Source organism: Passer montanus, unplaced genomic scaffold, assembly GCF_014805655.1.
Source record: "Passer montanus isolate IOZ18808 unplaced genomic scaffold, ASM1480565v1 scaffold21, whole genome shotgun sequence".
NCBI classification, from domain to species: Eukaryota; Metazoa; Chordata; class Aves; order Passeriformes; family Passeridae; genus Passer; species Passer montanus.
The window spans coordinates 6,010,445-6,027,979 of record NW_024366703.1 but is presented as its reverse complement, the minus strand read 5'-3'; the positions used below and the strand labels follow the sequence as shown (position 1 = coordinate 6,027,979).

Genomic DNA, 17,535 nt, shown 5'->3' with positions numbered 1-17,535 from the left:
ACCAATGCCATGCAGTCCCAGGGACCAATACCACGGAGAACCCGTCCCCATAATTGGACACCACCACCAATGCCTTAAAGAGACCCCAGCATTAATGCCAAGGAGACACCAAGCACCAATGCCATAGAGATCCCAACACCAACGCCATGGAGACCCCAGTCCTGTAGCTGGAGATCTCAGCCCCAGAGCAGGACAGCAACATCAATCCAGGGGGGACCCCAGCCCCACAGCCGGACGCCAGTGCCCATTCTTAGGGGCCCCAGCCGCACAGCCGGACCTCGACACCAACACCACGGGACCCCAGCCCCACAGCCGGACCCCGACACCACTGGGGTCCCCACCCCGTAAGCGGCCCCCAGCTCCCCACCCAGCGCGATGCCGCGGGGACTCCAGCCCGAGGGGCAGCCCCCGCCCCGGCGCCCGCCACTCACCAGGGCATGCACAGCCCACTGACATCTTCACATGCCTGGCCCGGCCGGGGGTCGCTGCGCGCTGCCCGGGCCGCGGGGGTCTCGCATGGGCGGCGCGCCGCGGGCTCCGGCNCTCAGGGTGAGGGGCGGGGGATCCCGGTGTGTGAGGGGGGGTCCGCGAGGGAGGACAGGGAGGGAAGGACGAAGGGTGCCCCCTCCGCTCTGAGGAGGCTCTCGGCGCTGCCCCCTGGGGTTTGCGGCCAGCGGAGCAGGGGTAGCGCTCTCCCCAGAGCCCCCGGGTGGGTGAGGGTTCTCAGGGCTGCGGGGGGTCCCGGGGGAAGCACAGGGTTGAGGCTTCCGTTCCCCCCCGGCCGGGACTGCTCTTCCCAGGGCCTGAGGGAGTCTCAGCTGGAGGGACGAGTGCTCAGGGACCCACGGCCCGGGTGGCCGATGAGAGCCCCGGGTGTCTTGGGGCTTCCACCTGGGAGGCCGTGGGACGAGCAGAGGGCGTCACGGCTGTTCCGCATGGAGGAGCCTGCTGAAGGCTTGTGCTTTTTGGGACCTTGCCAGTGTCCCAGCCCCGGGGCACGGGAAAGACACGGCGCTGTGGAGGTTGTAGGTGGGAGGAAAGGGGCCAGAGAGGGCCGGAGGGCAGGAAGGAAGGGGATTCGCAGCAGCGCTTTGCACAGTCAGGGAGAGTGTGACCGGCGATTGCTGTGCCTTGTGCAGAAGGGGATGGCAGAGGCTGCTGGACGGGAGGCTGGGAGCTGCTCTGGTCTGTGCTGCACCCTGTGCTGGAGGGATGTGACAGCATCCCGGGTGAGGTTGGGGGCCAGAGATGCCAGGGCAGAAGGAGCAGAGTGCCATACGGACAGGGTCTCTCTGGGGGACACCCACCCAAGAGCACCTCACCAGGGATCCTACGCAGCTCTGCTCCTGCACACCAGCTGTAGCACCACAGCCCAGTCTGCAAAGACAAGCACTGTCCCTCTACTGCCCTGCCAAGATGCAGCCCCAGCTCCACGATGGCAGCAGTGTCCTGGGCTGAGCAAACTGCCCCAGGGGACCCAAAGCCTTCTCTTTCTGAAGGGCCAACTCCAGCCATCTCCTCCTGCCTGCTTGGGACTCACATTCCTCTTTACTGAGTGGAGTGTCCTTTAAGCATCGCATGTTTTTTGAGCTCTCCTTTTCACGCTGTGCCTATGAGCCCTGAGCAAGCTGCCCACCCTGGGTGCTGCACAGGCTGAAACTGGATGGCTCTGAGCAGCATCTGGCTGTGCCTGGCCAGGGAGTGGCCACAACACAGAGGGGGAAGGGAGGGAGCCAGGGATGTAGAATGCGCATTTTCCTTTCTGGCTGTTGTTTGTTTTTCTTGTAAACCAGCAGGAATGCCTGGTGTTGCCCTGTGCCAGGAGTGCATCCCTGCTGGGGATTATACTGGGGGAGGGAGATACCTGCAGGTGGGATTCCCTATGGGTCCCCTCCAGGGACCCTGTGTGCAAGGAATATGGTCCCACTCTACAGGATGCACACCAGGCTAGGCTTGCTCTGGCAGAGATCAGCCTTGTGCTGCAGGGTCCTGCCACACACAGGGACAGAGGGATTAGGCAGGTTGCTGCATGTCCTGGATGTGCCCAGGGGAGAGGACATGACAGGAAAGGAGGGTGTGGAGCAGGATAAGGAAAGCTGCAGGGCTCCGATGGGAACATTGCTCCACATCCCTGTCAGCAGGTCTCTGGGTGCCACGTTACAGACAGCTTCTCCTCAGGCCAATGGACAGAAACATTGACATTTCAAAAGTGACTTGTTCCTTGACCACACCTGGGCTGCAGAGAACCTGGCACACTTGCGCAGCCTCCCCAGCTTCCTCTGCAGTGCCAGAAGCAGGTGCTGGCCTGAGGAGCCAGTTACATCCAGCAAATCCCCCACACCCCAGCGGTGTGCTCAGATTCGCCCATTGCAACAGGTGTGCTCTGCAGCACCCAGGTATGGATCCATAGCCCCGGAGATCCACAGCCACCTGTCTGTGGATGCTCAGACAGCATTTTGGCAAGATGCAAGCGTTGGTGAGAAGTGCTGTGGGCTCCTTGGGTGAGGAAGTGAGGGGAGCAGCTCCCCTGGACAGAGAGCCTGTTTGTGGCTAGGGAGGAGCAGCCCCTGCGAGGCAGGAAGTGATGTGGGACGGGTGATCACATTTTAAAGTCCCTTGTGGCAGGGGTGGAAGGAAGGAGAGCAGGATGAGGCTCCATGTGGCAGGCATAGTTCAGTCCAATGACCAGGCACACAGAGCCGAGAAAAGCAGCTCTATCCTGTGGATCCCAAGGGAATCTGTCCTGGGCAGATCTGTGCTCTAGGGACTGATGTAGAGGCAGGGACAATAGCCCCCTGCCAGGTAAATCCTGCACTTCAGAGCTCCAGTGAGATGTGCACACTGCACCTGTGCTGCTGTAAGCACATCCCTGAACTCCATGAGATGATCCTACCATCTGTCTGGAAGCCAGAAAAAGAGCCATAGGAAGTGACAGCACCCAAAGGGCCACTGGGTTTCCTGAACAGAGGGTACCAAGCAGGGCCAGGCCAAGCACCTGTGCACACCAGCATCTGTTGCCTTCTTGAGGAGCCGGGCTGGATAGCAGCTGTGTCCAGTGAGCCTAGTTTGGCTCCCTCACGTTTTCCAGGTGATCTACTGTGTGCCAGCTTTGGTGATCAGCACGATGCCAAGCACCCAAGCAGTGAGCTGGGTATACCCCGCCCGTTGCCATGCCAGGAGGCTGCACAGCAGCTCACGGAGCCCATCTCCCCTTTCATACCCGATAGTTTTTTTTCATCTCCCCTGTGCCCACCACATGTGCGTGTCACCCCCACCAGCCCCCCACGAGGCTGGGCTCAATGGAGCACCGTGGCAGTGCTGCAAGGCACCTGGGGCAGAGGGAAGGCCCGCAGCAGCTCTGCCTGCCTCCCGGGCAGCGCGGGGACACGCGGGCGGCCCCGCACACGTGCGCGCAGAGCCGGCGGGGCGGGGCCGCGGCGCCGCGGGAAAACGCGCGCCTGCCCCGCCCCCAGGGGGCGCTTCCCGCCCCTCCCACCGCGCGGCGCGGGGCTGGGCCGACCCTGCAGGTCCCCGCCCGCCGCAGCGATGGCGGCGAAGCCCGCGGGTCTGCCCGCCCTCAAGATGTCCTCCCGCGCCGCCGCGGCCGGGCTTCCCCTCAGGCTGCTGCCCGCCTCTCGGCGCGCGGCCGGCGCCGAAAGGGTGCGCTCCCGGCGCACCGCGCGCGGGCGGGGCGGCGTGGGGGCCGCCGGGAGCTGTAGTGCGGGGCGGTCCGCGGTCACGTGGCGCTCTCGGCAGTGGCCGCGCTGGGAGCAGAGGCGCCAAGATGGCGGCGCGGCGGGGCGGAGCGGTGCCCGCCGCCAACGGGCCCGCCGCACCGGCGGCGGGCGGGGGTCGCGGCGCGGGCCGGCGGCGTCTCCACTGGCTCTGGAGTGGGGCGCCCTTTCTTTGGGTGGGGGAAGGGGGTGCCCGGAGCTCTCCCGCCGGCGTGGGGTGTCGGCGCGGGAAGATCACGGGGCTAGGGCGGCGCACCACGGCCACGGGACCCGGCGAGACGGGTGGCTTGGTGTCCGCTGCGGGAGATGACACCCCGGCCTTGGGTAGTGGGGGACGGGGGATGCCGCTCGCGTCATTCCCCCGCCGTCCCTCCATCCCGGCGCCTCTCTGCCACCTGCGGCCGCGGGGAGCTGCGGCTGGCGCGGTTTGGGACACCGACACCCGCCGGTTTCGGTGGCAGGAGCTCTGGTTGCAGAACGTGGCCCGGGCCGGGAGAGGTTCCCCCAGCCGTACCGAGAGCTTATCCACGGGAAGCGAGGCTTTATCCCGTAGCAAGAGGTTCCCGCGCCGGGGCAGGCGTGGGACGCGGCGCTGCCGCTGTCACCGGCCCCGGTGGGGCCCTGCCGGGCTGGGCTGGGCGCGGGGATGCAGCACCCCAGGAGGGGCCGCGGGGGCACCTGCGTTGTGCGTTTGTCGGGATTTTTGGGGAGGAAGCCCTAGGCTTCTGCCTCGGTCAGAGTCCTCCTGGGGGGCTGCGGGGGAGACCCCCCATCCCGACCCCGGGCTGGAGGACGCCGAGCCCGCCTCGCCCCTCCCCGACGCGGGCAGAGTGGGCTGCGTACGGGGGAAGAGAGGTGTGTTCCCGCCTGATGTTTTCCGAAAGCAGCAGAGGAACCCACGGAGCATCCTCGGGCTGTGCCGCGCTGGCGGGCGGAGCCCCCCGGCTTCCCGGGCTTACCCCGCGCCCTTGCCGGCAGCTCCGGCGCGGTGCGAGCAGCCTTGGCAGCCGGCCGGGGACCATGGCCGCCCTGTGCTCGGGGCGTAGCCGGAGCACGCCGGGCACACGTGTCAGCAGCGGCCTGCGGGGGCCTCCCTTGTCCCTGCCGGGGACCAGAGCAGCGAGCGCAGTGTACCCTGCGCGGGTGGGTGCCGGGGGAGCTGGTGGCCTCGCTTAGCCTGGGTTCATTGCAAGCAGTTAGCTCCAGTCCCCGTACCCTGCGTGCCCAAAGCCCACTCTGGGGCTGTGGGCATCCTCCCTTCTCCCCGGCTGGCTGCTTGGGCACAGCGTGGCCAGAGCCGAAGCCTGTCCTTGAACATTCCTGTGACCCTCTTCCCTGCAGCGCTGCTTAAAGCCAACACAGGGAGCTGTGAAGGAAGGCACGGCGGGTTCCCCTCTCCCCTCCGGGCTAGGAGTGACAGGGGTCTCTGGCAGGGAGGAGAGCGGGCAGGGACGCTGGAGCAGGCTGGGCTGGTTCGTACCCCCGCCCAGACGCGCAAGCGATGCTCAAGTGATGAGGGCTGCAGGAGGTGCCCGTCCCCAGGTGGATCAAAGGGAATCCTGGGGGAACACAGCCCAGGCCGGTGACTCACGGCTGTGAGACTCCTTGTTGCAAGGCGCTGAGTCAAGGGAGTCGAGGAAGGCATGGGAGGTTGCCCGCCCTCCCTCCCGGGCTGCGGGCAGGAGCCACAGGAAGAGGCCATTTGAGTGGGAGGGTTTTACTTCCCTCCCTCCTAATGTCCAGCGCTGATCACAGCTGGAAACCTTTTATTACGTGTTTTCTTTGGGGAGAGCCTCCCTGTGGCCAGATGGGCAGGGCTGTGCAGCCCCAGGGTGTCCTTCGGATCCCTTTGCCATCTACAGGCAGGGGTCAGATGGTCCCTGGGCTGCCGATGCTCCATCCTGCTGGCTCCTTCGGTGGCCCGGCTACCTCTGCCTGCCGGTCACCGCTGACTCAGGGTTGCACTCCGGGGCTGGGCGTGTGAGCCTGGATGTCCTCCCAGTATCTGTGTGAGGATTGGTCCGGAATTGCAGCCGGGCTGCGCCTAGAGGGCTGCCAGCAGGCGCTGTGCTCTGACCAGCAGCCAGCACGGGCGAGGGAGGGGACTGGAGATGCTGAGCAGGAAAACTGCTCTAAAACTGCTCCATTGCCTGATCTGCATGGTGGCATGGAGTGGTGTCCTGGTGTCACTGGTGGGCTCCACTTCCAGGCAGAGGGCCCTCGAACTGGCTGGTCTGGGCTGGCAAGCTCTCTGCTGAGCCCCAAACCACTGTAGACTCCTGGTCCTTAGGGATGTCATGTCACAGACTGGGGGAATTTGGGATGGGTAGCTTCAGGGCTTTGCTGTGGATGTCCTGGCTTTGATTCCCAGCCTGGTCTTGGGATGCCTGTGTTCTGGGGTTGCACAGGGCTCCTGGCTGTGCTGTGGCCAGCAGTGCCTCCTTGGTCTTATCAGAGGAAGTCTGAAGAGCCCCAGGGACCAGGGGTTTGGGCACGTGGCTTTGGTGCTGTTGTATTTTAGAAACATCTATTTTGCGAAATGCCTGCTGTCTCTCTGGTGCAGTTTACTGCTTGCTAGAAGAGGATTTCAAAGTGTTAGCAGCTTCTCTCTAGGGACAAGGTACAATTTGTTCTGCATGGGCACAGGCTCACGCAAGCTGTGGTACCTACATGAAACAGGTGAACTGCATCATATGTGCATCCCCCAAGGTTCAGCCATATTCTCACGGTGCTGGTGCTGCTCCAAGGGCAGGAAGGGGGGTTCGCAGCCTGCTAGCTTTGGGAGGGAGGTGTACTCTCCCAGGGCTCTGTCCTTGGTGCCCTTATCTTCCCAGCCTCCATTATCTCCCTGCCTAAGCCCATCTACAAACAGGAATTCGCATCCTGTCTCATGCTGGTGGCACGCCTGCACTGCTGCTCTGCTCTTGCCCTGTGGCTCTGCTCAGCTGGGGGCTGCAGCCCCTGCCCTGGCCCAGCATCTGGCTTTTCCTGGACATCCTGCAGCATGGCTGTGTGGCACCCTGGAGTGTAGTGCAAATACTTTTTTGAAGTTACCCAAGCATCCCTGAAGGTGGCTGGGGGACTGGAAAGGATGTGGGGTTGGGAATTTGGAGGAGGAAGAGTAACAAAGCTGTTTTGGTCCTGGATTGCAAGCACAGACCATGTCATCTTGTAGCCTGCCGCAGAGGTATTGGGGTAGGGCTCTGGCAGTGGCAGCTGGCTGCACCCCTCTTGCTGACTCCTGCACTTTTGTTATGAGTTTTGTAATGGTTTTGGGCTTATCTGAAGCGCTAACAGCCAGAATTGGAGGAGCACATGACAGTCCATGAGGTGGCTGGAGCTGGTCTGTCCCCTCCCTGTCCTGCATGACCACTGTGTGGTGTTGGGTAGAGCGTGGTGTTTTATCCATTCATCTTTCCCAGTCCTGCAGCTGCGGAGTGAATCAGGCAGGAATTTTCGGTGTGGAGGCATCCTGGGTAATTGGAAGGGTCTTGGGCTGAAAGCAGCACAGGCCTTTGTGCAGTGGACTCTCCTGAAAGCAAGGGGGAAGGTCCCCTATGCCACCCTGTGACCTGCTTCCCCTGTGTGTTCAGGGCGCTGGGGGTGCCCAGCCACAGTTTGCAGCACAGGCTGTTCAGAGCCCATGTGTACTGGGAGGAAATCAGTGCTGGTAGTGAGGCTGTGCAAAGTGTTTACCTGGCTCCCCATGCTCCTCAACAGTGCTTTTCCCTTGAGGATGATGACCTGAACTTAACATCGTTGGATGCAGAAACCATCTTAGAGGCTGAACAGATCCTGGGGACAATGCAGAACTATCTTGACTCCTCTGTGATCTCCATCATTGAGGATCTTTCTCTGAGCGAGGTGGGAGCTCACACACAGATGTGGGATGTGGCGGCCGGGCTGGCCTTGGTCGTGGCATGGGTGGGGGGAATGGCAGTGTCCCCATTGTCCAGGTCTTTGGGCTGTATCCCATTGCTCTCTGAGACCATCCCTACCCTTGCAGCAGAGCAAGGCCTGCCTGGATGCACAGAATGAGCTGTCCCTGCTGACTGCCATCACAGAGATCCTGGACAGCACGGATGATGAGACCTTGTCCCCCTTTGATACCATCATGGATGCAGAGCTGCTGACCTCACCTCGTGAGCGGGAGAATCCCTCGGTAAGTTGGGGGGCAGATGCAGCCTGACCCCAGAGCCCATGGGAAGCTGCTCAGGCAGGGCTCTGCTGGGTCCTAGCATGAGGGTCCCCTGCAGCAGTAGGACCCTGGTCCCCAGCATCCTGAGATGTACTCTCATGACTGTTCCAATATGAGATAAGTGCTGTGGAGGGCCATGCCTCCCCCTTGAGTCTTCATATAGAGCCAGGGGTGTGCCAGAGGCTTTGGGGAGCAGCATGTCCCGAATGGGAGCTGTGTGCAGTGTGGGTGAAACAGGGCTGCTTGCTCCTGGGCTTTGTGGGGTGAAGTGTGTGGGCACTGTGGAGCTGGGGGTCGCCTGTCCCCTTCAGCAGCATAGACTGCCACTGTCTCATCTTCTGTCTGTCTTTCCAGTTTCAGAAGTTTCTCACCTTATCCCGCCCGTTGCTGGAGTGTGAGAGCCCTACCCTGGAACAGCCTAAGGCTCTCAGGCCTCTCAGCAGCAGCAGCAGCAGTGTCTCTGTGGTTGGGAAGGTGAGCAGCTGAGCAGGGCGAGCTGAAGCAGCAGTGTTGGGGTGGTGCTGGGATAAATGCCTCTGCCCCAGCTTTCCCTCCTGGCACAAGCATCCTTTCCCTGAGATGATGCTTTTGCAAGGCACCAGTGGCAGTGGGAGCAGGGTCTGCCTCACGTGGTGGGTTCCAGGGACTGGGGATGCTCCCATAGGAGCATCAGATTTCCAATTCTGTTTTGTTTTACTGGGCAGGTTGAATGTGTCCCAGCTTTTTGTCGGCCATGGGGCTTTGCTGTAGAGTTGCAGCAGACCCAGTTGGCTGTCCTGGGGGAGTGCTACTAAAAGCCCAGGAACTGATGTTTGTGTGGTCCCCCTTCCCAGGCTGACACAGATGTGGCCTGGGACCGTGCTACTCATGGCCTCGAGGACCCAGTGCTGCCAAAGAAGCAAGTCTGCAGTACCCCGAGAGTGGAGAGGAAGGTGGGCTGGCACCGAGCCCGAGAGCAGCCCCTGCCACAGCGCAGTGATGGGGAGGAAGAAGAGGAAGAGGCTGCCTTGAGCTTGGAGGTAGACGGCAGCATGGAAGCTGTGAATTTCTGTGTGAGCGAGGCAGGGGCGGTGCTGGAGGAGCCTGAAGACCCCTGCATCATCAACACAGGTGACGTATCCCTGAGTGAGCTGGTGAAGTCCATGCACCCTTACTGCCTGCCCACCTTCACTGTGTGCCTGGACCCTGACACAGAGCCTGTGGCCAAGGAGCTTCTGAGCAGTCCTGTCTTGCTGGAGATTGTGCCTGGAGAGGGAGAGAGTGTGGAGATCCCTGTGGTTCTGCAGCCCTTGACTCCCAGCTCCCCTGAACTGGAGCCCCAGCTGCTGGGAGTAGAGGAGACTACCAGGGAGTCAATCCCAGAAGATCGAGGGGAGCTGCCCGGAGCTCCAGCCCAGGAAAATGGGTTGGAAGAGGGGAAGGAGGAAAAACTGCCTGGGAAGGAGCCTTCATGCAGTACCCCAGAGGCCACCTCCCCACTGGAGACAGTGGCACCTGGAGCCTCAGGTCCCAACAGCAGCTCCTGGCACAGCACAGAAGCCCCAGCAGGTGGAAAACGTGAATGCTCTGAGAAGGGACGGGGCCGTGAGAGAGCAAGGAAGAGTCGGAAAAAGAAAGCAGAGGAGGACCAAAGCAAGCAGGCCAGGCCTGGCAGGGACTGTGTAGCCCACCGGCTCCGTTCTGCTGGCTCTGGACAGCCCCATGTCCAGCCAGCCATCAGCCGGCAGCGGGCAGAGTGTCCCTCTGTTCAGGTCTCAGACTTCCTGGCACAGCAGCTGGAGCGAGCCCGGAAGGAGGGGCAGATGGAGCTGCGTGCTGAGCGGGCACCACGGCCCCGGGGCAGGCCTCAGAGCACAGCAGGGGCCTTCCTGCCCAAGAAGGTGAAGCAGGAACTGCAGAAGGAGCCAGCACCAGAAACCGTCAATGGCCAACCTCCAGTGGCCCTAGAGAAGAACAAGACTCTGGTGTCCCTGGAGAAGACTGCACCAAGCGTGGAGGGGCAGCCAGCAGCTGCATGTCCCAGCCTGACAGACCAGGCTGAGGGCCAGGGAGATGCGCAGCCATCTGCCGGACAGAGCACTGGGGTCTCAGAGGCTGCCTCTCAGCTCCCAGAGCAAGGTGTTGGGCTGGAGCCTGCCCAGGCACTGCCAGCAGCAGAGCCGAGTGAGGGCCTGCCTAAGGAAGCCAAACCCAAGGCCCTGAGCCTACGTGAGTACCGCATCCGCATGCTGCACCGTCAGCCCAGCACGGGGGACAGCCAGGAAGGCAAGAAGCAAGTGGCCAGTAAGTGGCCCAGTGTCCCTGAGCCTCCAACAGAGCTGGCGGAGATCCCCTGCCTGGTGTCACCCATGCGCTCCACCACTGAGGCAGACAGTGCTCAGAAGGGAGCAGACAAACCCACCAGCCCTGCTGCTGTCCCTTCTCCTGCCAGCAAAGTTCCCACTGCTCTGACTCCAGCCTCAGCACCTGCCACAGCTCCACCACCGCCATCGACACCAATGCCTTTTGTCGCACCAAACGTGCCCCCAGCTGCTGGGGTGGCCCCCACTGGGATGCCGCCAGCCTCTGCCGGTGCTTATGCCCTTTACCCACCAGTGCCTTCCTGGCCCTGCTTCAGCCCGCAGCCCATGGGCTGCCATGCTTTGCCCCCACCACCCAGTGCCAGCTCCTCCAGTACTTTTCACATGGTGCCTGGCCTCCCACCTCCAGCCATGGCCTGGCCCCCTCCACCTTTGCCACCCCCGCCTCCATTTGGCCCAGGCGGCCCCTATGCCCCAGCTGGGTGGGCACCACCATCCTACTGGCCTGGAATCCCCATGCCACCTCCGGTGCCTTCCCTTGCGTACAGGGACCCCGGAGCAGCAGTGCAGGCCAGCGCCACCTTCCCAGCTGGCAGCCACCCTGGCACAGCCCCTCTGCATGGGCAGTCTCCTGCCACCCCTCTGCTCAGCTGCCCGGAGCCACCGGCCTTCCCCGCCCAGTCACCTGCTGCCCCAACCAGTGACCTGGGGACTGCAGGTGGCCCTGCCAGGCCGGCAGCTGGCAGGGTGTCAGATCCCAGGAGGCAGGCACGGATGGCAGGAGAGAGCTCCCTCCCCAAGGCCCCTCTAGCTCCAGCCCCAGCCCAGCCCCTGCCAACCCCCTCAGCTGCCACTGCCCAGCTCAGCAGTGTCCCTCCTGCAGTGCCAGTCCCCCAGGCTGTCCCCACGCAGGCTCTGGAGGAGTCCCAAGCTGCAGCTCCCAACCAGCTCCCGAAGGCCCCCTCAGCTGCCATCTGCTGCCCAGCAGAGGTGTCTCCTGCCCCTGTTGAGGAGTCCCCTGGCACCCATGCCACGGAGAAGGCTGTAGGGCCCGGGAAGGAGGCAGTGGAGAAAGCCCCGTTGGAGCCCAAGGCAGCTGCTGGGCAGGAGGTGCCCGGCCAAAAATCCACCTCCCAGGCTGCGGCACCACCACGGAAAGCAGGTCGAGAGAGCAGCCTTCCCACCAAGGCACCCACTGTACGGCCATGGAGGCACCAGCCACTCCTCAGCCCAGCCCAGCCCAGAGACAGCAGCAAGGACATTGTGCAAGCCTTCATCAGCGAGATCGGTGAGTGGGAGGGCTGCAGGATGCTGGGTTGAGTGTCAGCAGCCAGCAAGGCTGCAGTGCTGCCAGCAGCCTGGGTAGCAGGACTGGTTCCTGGCACTTCTGGGGGTGAGGGTGGCAAAGCCATGCCCACAGGGTTGCAGTACTCTGCTAGGATGTTGCCTACAGTGGATGGTCTGGGCTGGCTGTCCTGAAACTACTTCCTTCTGGGATTGCAGAGCTGGTGCTCATTTCCTTGTGGGAGACACACGTGCTGCAGGCTCTGTTACTGCTTTTCCTCCCCAGTGCTTGCCCCACCATCTAGGGAGGCTGATGTAGGGGGGGAATGGGGTTGGGGTGCATCGCTGCGGTGCTGGGGGAATTCCAGCTGATCTGACTTGCTGTGCTTTCTCCCTGGCTCAGGGATTGAAGCCACCGACCTGTCCAGCCTGCTGGAGCAGTTTGAGAAGTCTGAAGGTGCGGATCTGGCATGCCATCCCCTGCAGGGCTCCCTCCATGCCATGCTGGCCTCCCTGGGCTGTCCGTGCTTCCTGTGGCAGGGTGGTAGTGGGCGGGCTGTGATGCTGCTGCCTGCGGCCTCATGTTACCCTGCCCGGGTGTTTTGTCCTGTGGCTGTCTCTGCCTCTGTCTCCATGGCCTGTGGAAACACCTGGGGGTCCCCATAGCAGCCAAAGGGGTGGTGAAGAGTCTGTGAAGGAAAAAGGATGTGCAGCTCCTGTCTTCAGGGAGCTGGGTTTCAGGTGCTGTGCTCTTCCCAGCTGTTCCTGGGGTGCTCTGTTGATCCTGTCCTTCAGTCCTACTTGTTGCCACTCTCACCTACCTGTTCTCTTTTCAGCCAAGAAGGAGGAAACTCCTGTACAGCCCCCTGAGGAAAGGCAGCTGACAGGGAGCTCTGGGTGAGTCAAAACCTTGGCACCTGGTGCCCAGCATGGAGCCCAGCAGAGCAAGGGCACAGGGCAGCTTTCAGTCCTGGCAGGATTTGAAGTGTGCTGGGGCTGTGTCCATTGGCCCAAGAGGGACTGAACTTTTTGCTGGACTGGGACAGAGCTGGCACTTGGGGGGAAAAATTGGAACCAGTGATGGGCATGACCAGACTGTGCAAGTTTTATCCTTTCAGCTCTCTTGAATTCTTGTGAACTGGCCAGTGGGGCAGATTGAGTGGGTGCCCCAGGTGTGGGGAGTGGGGTTGGGCTTTGCTTGCTGTGTTTGACAAAGCTGTTTTCCCATTCCCAGGCCTGAGACCCAGCAGGAGGCACCAACCCAGCAAGACAGGAAGCCCCCAGATGGCCTGCAGGCCTCTGAGCTGGCCAATGTAGCAGGTAATGAATACATGGGACAAGGGAGGGTAGTCTGCCATGTTGTGGCAGGGCTGTTGCGTGTGTCTGGGGAGACACCCTGGGGAGTGAGGGGGGCTGGGATATGAGGGAGCCCCAGCTGGGTGAGTTGCAGCAAAGGGCTGCTCTTGTAAGCATTCTGGTGCTCTCCCAGGCCTCACACCCCCAGCGACACCTCCTCACCAGCTCTGGAAGCCTTTGCCTGCTGTCTCGCTGCTAGCCAAGACCAAGTCACCTGGGTCCATGCCCCAGGAAGGGCCCCAGAAGACAACCAAGCTGATGAAAGCCAAGCCACTGCTCCCAAACAAGATCCAGGTGAAGAGCATGGTGCCAGCCCCTGCCAGCACAGCCCCCAGCCACGTCTGCTCGGGAGACCATGACTACTGCGTCCTGGGTGCACCGCGGCCCGAGAGCAGCAGTATCCCTGGCACGCAGCCCCCTGCCGAAGGTGGCTCCCGCTGGAACGTCAAACACCACCGGGACATCACTATCAAACCCATCTCCTCCTTAACCAAACGGACGCTGGACCAACCTGAGCCCACCCCACCAGCCCCTGACACCACTGTGGGGCCCAGCCCGGAGCCCCTGGGGATGGCCTGCCCAGCTCCCCTGGATTATCGGACTACCATCCCCAACAAGGCCGCCACCGGGTGCAGCAGTCCCCCCACCTCAGTGCTCCTGTCTCCAGCTGCATCCCCCTGCCGGGACCAGGAGGTGCGGACTCCCAGTGCCCAACCCAGCCACGCTGCTGCCAAGAGATCCCTGCGCTGCTACCGGAGACCCCAGGACTCACCCAGCCCCTCTGCCGACAGCTGGAGGGCTGGCCGGAGCCGCGCCAGCCGTTCTTTCAGCTCCAGTTCGGATGGAGCTAGCGAGTCCTCATCTTCATCTTCATCCTCGTCCTCCCGATCCCGCTCACGGTCGCTCTCCCCACCTCCCAAGCGGTGGCGAAGGTAAGCAGTGCCTTGTTGCTTGCTCTTGGGGCAGTGTCTTGGTTTGAAAAGTGTCTGCTAAGGAGGGCAGGAGCCTCTCTTGAAATTGAAAATGTAAACTCCCTTCCTCTGAATTGTTATAATTTTGAAATTAAGGGGCTCTCAGGCAAAGATATGGGAATAGGAATAACAGTTCTTTACTAGGAAAATTAAAATAAAAATGTAGTAATACAAAAAACCACTGACAGAGTCAAAATGGTGAGGGTGTTGGTAGCAGTCCGATTAAATGGTGGGTGCTGTCCTCCTGGAGTGACAGGTGTGGTTGTGTTGAAGCAGTGATCCTGTAGAAGGATGTAGTTTTCCTCTGAAGGTTCAGTGGTGGTATAGATGGGCCTGGTCTTCCTCTGGGAATCCAGTGGAAAAATGCTCCCCTGGGTTTCCAAGTATCAGATTTTAATTTAGGTAAGAATGTTTGGCTCCTCCCCCTGGGTGGAGCATCTCGCAATGGGATGATGTGATTTTATGCAGTGAGAGTCAGTGGCCCATTGACTGAAGATATTTCCCTGGATAGAGGATGGGTCATGGAAGAGATAAAGAACACTGCTCCACCTGGTTTCAACAGGTGGTGATAGAATACGTACTTCTGGTTACATCTTTCATTGCAACCTAAGACAAGCAGTTGTCCAGTGGCTAGTCTTTTGCAAGAGCCCAGACACATCTTTACGGTCCTACTGGATGGCTGGATTTGATGCTTTTGTCCTTGTGGCCCTTCTGAAGAGATGTTTGGCTCGCAGAGGGTGAGGGAGCTGCAGCAACACCCTGCCCATCCAGTTCTGGCTGTAGCCCACATCTGGGCCCATATGCCTGCAAAGCCACCACTGAGCCAGGCTCCTTCTGGAACACCCAAACCGTGTTACAAGTCCTTGGCTGCATCTTTGCTTTTGGTTGCTTTTTTTGGAGTGTTACGGCTGGTGTTCATATTTGTGCTGTGGGGCTGCTGCAGCGTTTGGTATAGAAATGAGAGGAGCCACAGTGGAGCTCTCCAGGGATCTGCTGGAGGCAAGCAGGGAAAAACCTGTCTGGCTTGGCTGCCTCAGGGGCTCCTTGTTCTCCTTATGCAGGTGGCTGTGTAGGAAATGGGACACCTTGGACTCTGTGGAATGCATTTCTTTTGGAGTCCTTGTGCATCTGAGTGATGTGCAGCCTGTCCCAGCTGGGCTGGGAGGCACTGGAGGTGGTGAAGGGTTTCTCCTTCTGTCGTTCTCTTGGTGTTCAGCTGGTTCTGGAGACATCCCTGGGCATGAGGGGCCTGTCCAGCCAAGACCCCTTCATTGATGGCCAGTAAATGCAGAGGCTGGAGCTGGAAAGGACAGGTATAAAAGTGCCATGTTCCATGGATGTGCAACTTGGGGATTGTCAAGCAACATATCTGACTTGGCTTTCCAGCAAATGAGCTGGCCTTGTGCTGGAAAATGTCCCCATGTACTGTGCCACCCTGACTTGCTGTCCTCCAGGAGAATATGTGGCAGAGCCAGGCAGCGTGCCCTGCCAGACCTGGGTTTGCCCATGGCAGGGACCACCTATGGCTAGCATGTCTGGAGAGGGACTGTGCTCCTGGCTGGAGGAAGCACAGCTCAATCCCAGCTGTGTTTTGGTCTTGCTGTCCTTAAGCTTTCCCTGGCCCTGCTGGAGAAGCTCTTAGAGTCTGTGCTCACATGGCTGTTGAGCACAGCGTGGATATGGTGTTGTCCTGTGCATCGTGTGGGGCTCAGCACAGAAGTCCCAGCCCTTCTTGAGCCCTCCCAGGCACAGCCCTGTGCTTCACAGTTCCCCTGTGATTATTTCTTGCTCTTCAGAAGCTGTGCCTCCTATGAGCCTGCTCCCTTTACTCTGGCATTGGGAGCCAAATGGAGCAACATTTCTATAGTGTTGTTGCTGCCCTGGCAATCTTGGGCAGAGGCTTCCCCATCCTGGGGAGGGGTGCTGTCCGAGTGGGATGCTGGATACCATGGGGACGATGGATATCTTTTTCTGCTTTGGAGCCTTATGATGCTGGACAAAGGGAGGACTCAGCTGTATCTCTCCTATCCCCAGGTACCGCTCAAGATGTTCCCACAGCTCCTCCTCTCGCTCCAGCTGTGGGTCATGTGGCAGGTCCCGGGACAGGTCCTCATCCTCCTCATCAACATCCTCCTACTCATCCAGGTCCACATCCCGCAGCCAGTCCCGCTCCCCCTCGCCCCGCGGGAGGAGTAACAGGTGGAGAAGGTGAGCGTGGCCATCCTGCAGGGCTGTGAGCTCTCCCCAGCCCATCTCCCAGCCTTTTGTGGAGCAGGGATGGACCCACTCCTTCAAGATCTCCCTTATGTTTGGAATCACTGTTCTGACACCCCCATGATTTCATAGCTCATGTGCCTGGTTTCTGCCCTGACAGATACAGTTATGATGCACAGGACCACTACCAAAGGCAGAGGATCCTCCAGAAGGAACGTGCAATAGTGAGTGATGGAGGGCTGGGAATCTGGGACTAGAAATTTGTGGGTTCACAGCCCCTTTGTCACTTCAGAAACACAGGGGGTTTCTGCAGGGGGGTGCAGCCTTGCCAGCAGCATTGCTGGGAGGCCCTGGCCAAGGCACTGTGGTGGGAGGCCATGCAGGGAGGGTGTTCTGTGCGAGAGGTCCTGCTCATGGATGGGTTATCCCTGCCCACAGGAGGAGCGGCGAGTTGTGTTTATCGGCAAGATCCCCAGCAGGATGACGCGGTCGGAGCTGCGGCACCGCTTCTCTGTGTTTGGGGACATTGAGGAGTGTACCCTGCATTTCCGCTCCGAGGGGTAAGAGCTGTGGGAAGATGGGTCAGTCCCTTCTCAGGGATTACTCCTCTTGGCCCTTTTCCCATTACTCAAGGGGATGTTGCAGACTTAGGGAGGACAAACATAACTGTTGCTGCTGATCTCCTCCAATGTCAGGGATAACTATGGCTTTGTCACCTACCGGTATGCTGAGGAAGCCTTCGCTGCCATCGAGAGCGGGCACAAGCTGCGGCGCCCAGACGAGCAGCCCTTCGACCTGTGCTTTGGTGGCCGCAGGCAGTTCTGCAGGAGGAACTACGCTGACTTGGGTGAGTTGCACAACTTCCAAGTTGGGTCCTCCCTGGCTCCTTCTCTTCTTTCCAGAGGTGTAGGAGTCCCCATCCTTGGGTTCAGTCAGGGTTGGCAGCAGAGCCGCATGTAGAACTGTCCGGCCCTGAACGATTGAATGGGGGCTCCCTGTCTCTCCAGCACTGTATTGGAGGCTGGCCCAACTCTGGGTCTAGAGGCTGGCAGGTGAAACAAGATAAGAAGTTTGCTGTGGGAATGGCCAGAACTGTGCCAGTGTTTCATGGGTTCAAGACAGCCTCTCCCCATCTCTTCCAGATTCAAACCGTGAGGATTTTGACCCAGCTCCCGTCAAGAGCAAGTTTGACTCCCTGGACTTTGACACTCTGCTGCGGCAGGCACAGCGCAGTCTGCGGAGGTAGCGGCAGGCAAGGCGGAGCACCCGCCCCCACTTTTATACTCAAATACAAAAGGCAAAAAAAGTATGGAGAGAGAGAGAGATGAGATTTTTAATAAAATGAAAAAGGAAAAAAATTTGTTTTATAACCAATATTTAAGGAGGATGGATCATTGGCCTTCAACTGGAGCAGTCCAGGCAAGTGGCAGCCCTGGGCTTGCCCCAGACATACAATAAATACGGATGCCCAAACAGCA

The 17,535-nt window shown here is 60.4% G+C and overlaps 2 protein-coding genes across 3 annotated transcripts in view; one reads left to right on the top strand and one right to left on the bottom strand.

Annotated features, from left to right (window-relative positions):
• LDB1 (LIM domain binding 1) overlaps nt 1-539 on the bottom strand; it is a 24,845-nt gene extending 24,306 nt beyond the window's left edge. The window contains exon 1 of the mRNA XM_039708989.1: nt 432-539. Coding sequence (XP_039564923.1) covers nt 432-456 — 25 coding nt within the window. The 5' untranslated portion in view covers nt 457-539. The remainder of the gene's footprint in view (nt 1-431) is intronic.
• The window catches only part of PPRC1 (PPARG related coactivator 1), a 19,277-nt gene extending 1,742 nt beyond the window's left edge, over nt 1-17,535 (top strand). The window contains exons 2-14 of one of the 2 annotated variants that reach the window (XM_039708981.1): nt 7,455-7,598; nt 7,741-7,896; nt 8,287-8,406; nt 8,766-11,520; nt 11,920-11,973; nt 12,353-12,413; nt 12,751-12,836; nt 13,006-13,804; nt 15,878-16,051; nt 16,218-16,281; nt 16,496-16,617; nt 16,753-16,904; nt 17,200-17,535. In XM_039708981.1, coding sequence (XP_039564915.1) covers nt 7,539-7,598; nt 7,741-7,896; nt 8,287-8,406; nt 8,766-11,520; nt 11,920-11,973; nt 12,353-12,413; nt 12,751-12,836; nt 13,006-13,804; nt 15,878-16,051; nt 16,218-16,281; nt 16,496-16,617; nt 16,753-16,904; nt 17,200-17,303 — 4,707 coding nt within the window. In that variant the 5' untranslated portion in view covers nt 7,455-7,538 and the 3' untranslated portion in view covers nt 17,304-17,535. Of the gene's footprint in view, nt 1-7,430; nt 7,599-7,740; nt 7,897-8,286; nt 8,407-8,765; nt 11,521-11,919; nt 11,974-12,352; nt 12,414-12,750; nt 12,837-13,005; nt 13,805-15,877; nt 16,052-16,217; nt 16,282-16,495; nt 16,618-16,752; nt 16,905-17,199 lie in introns of those variants that run through there. The other variant, XM_039708982.1, reaches the window with a different exon arrangement.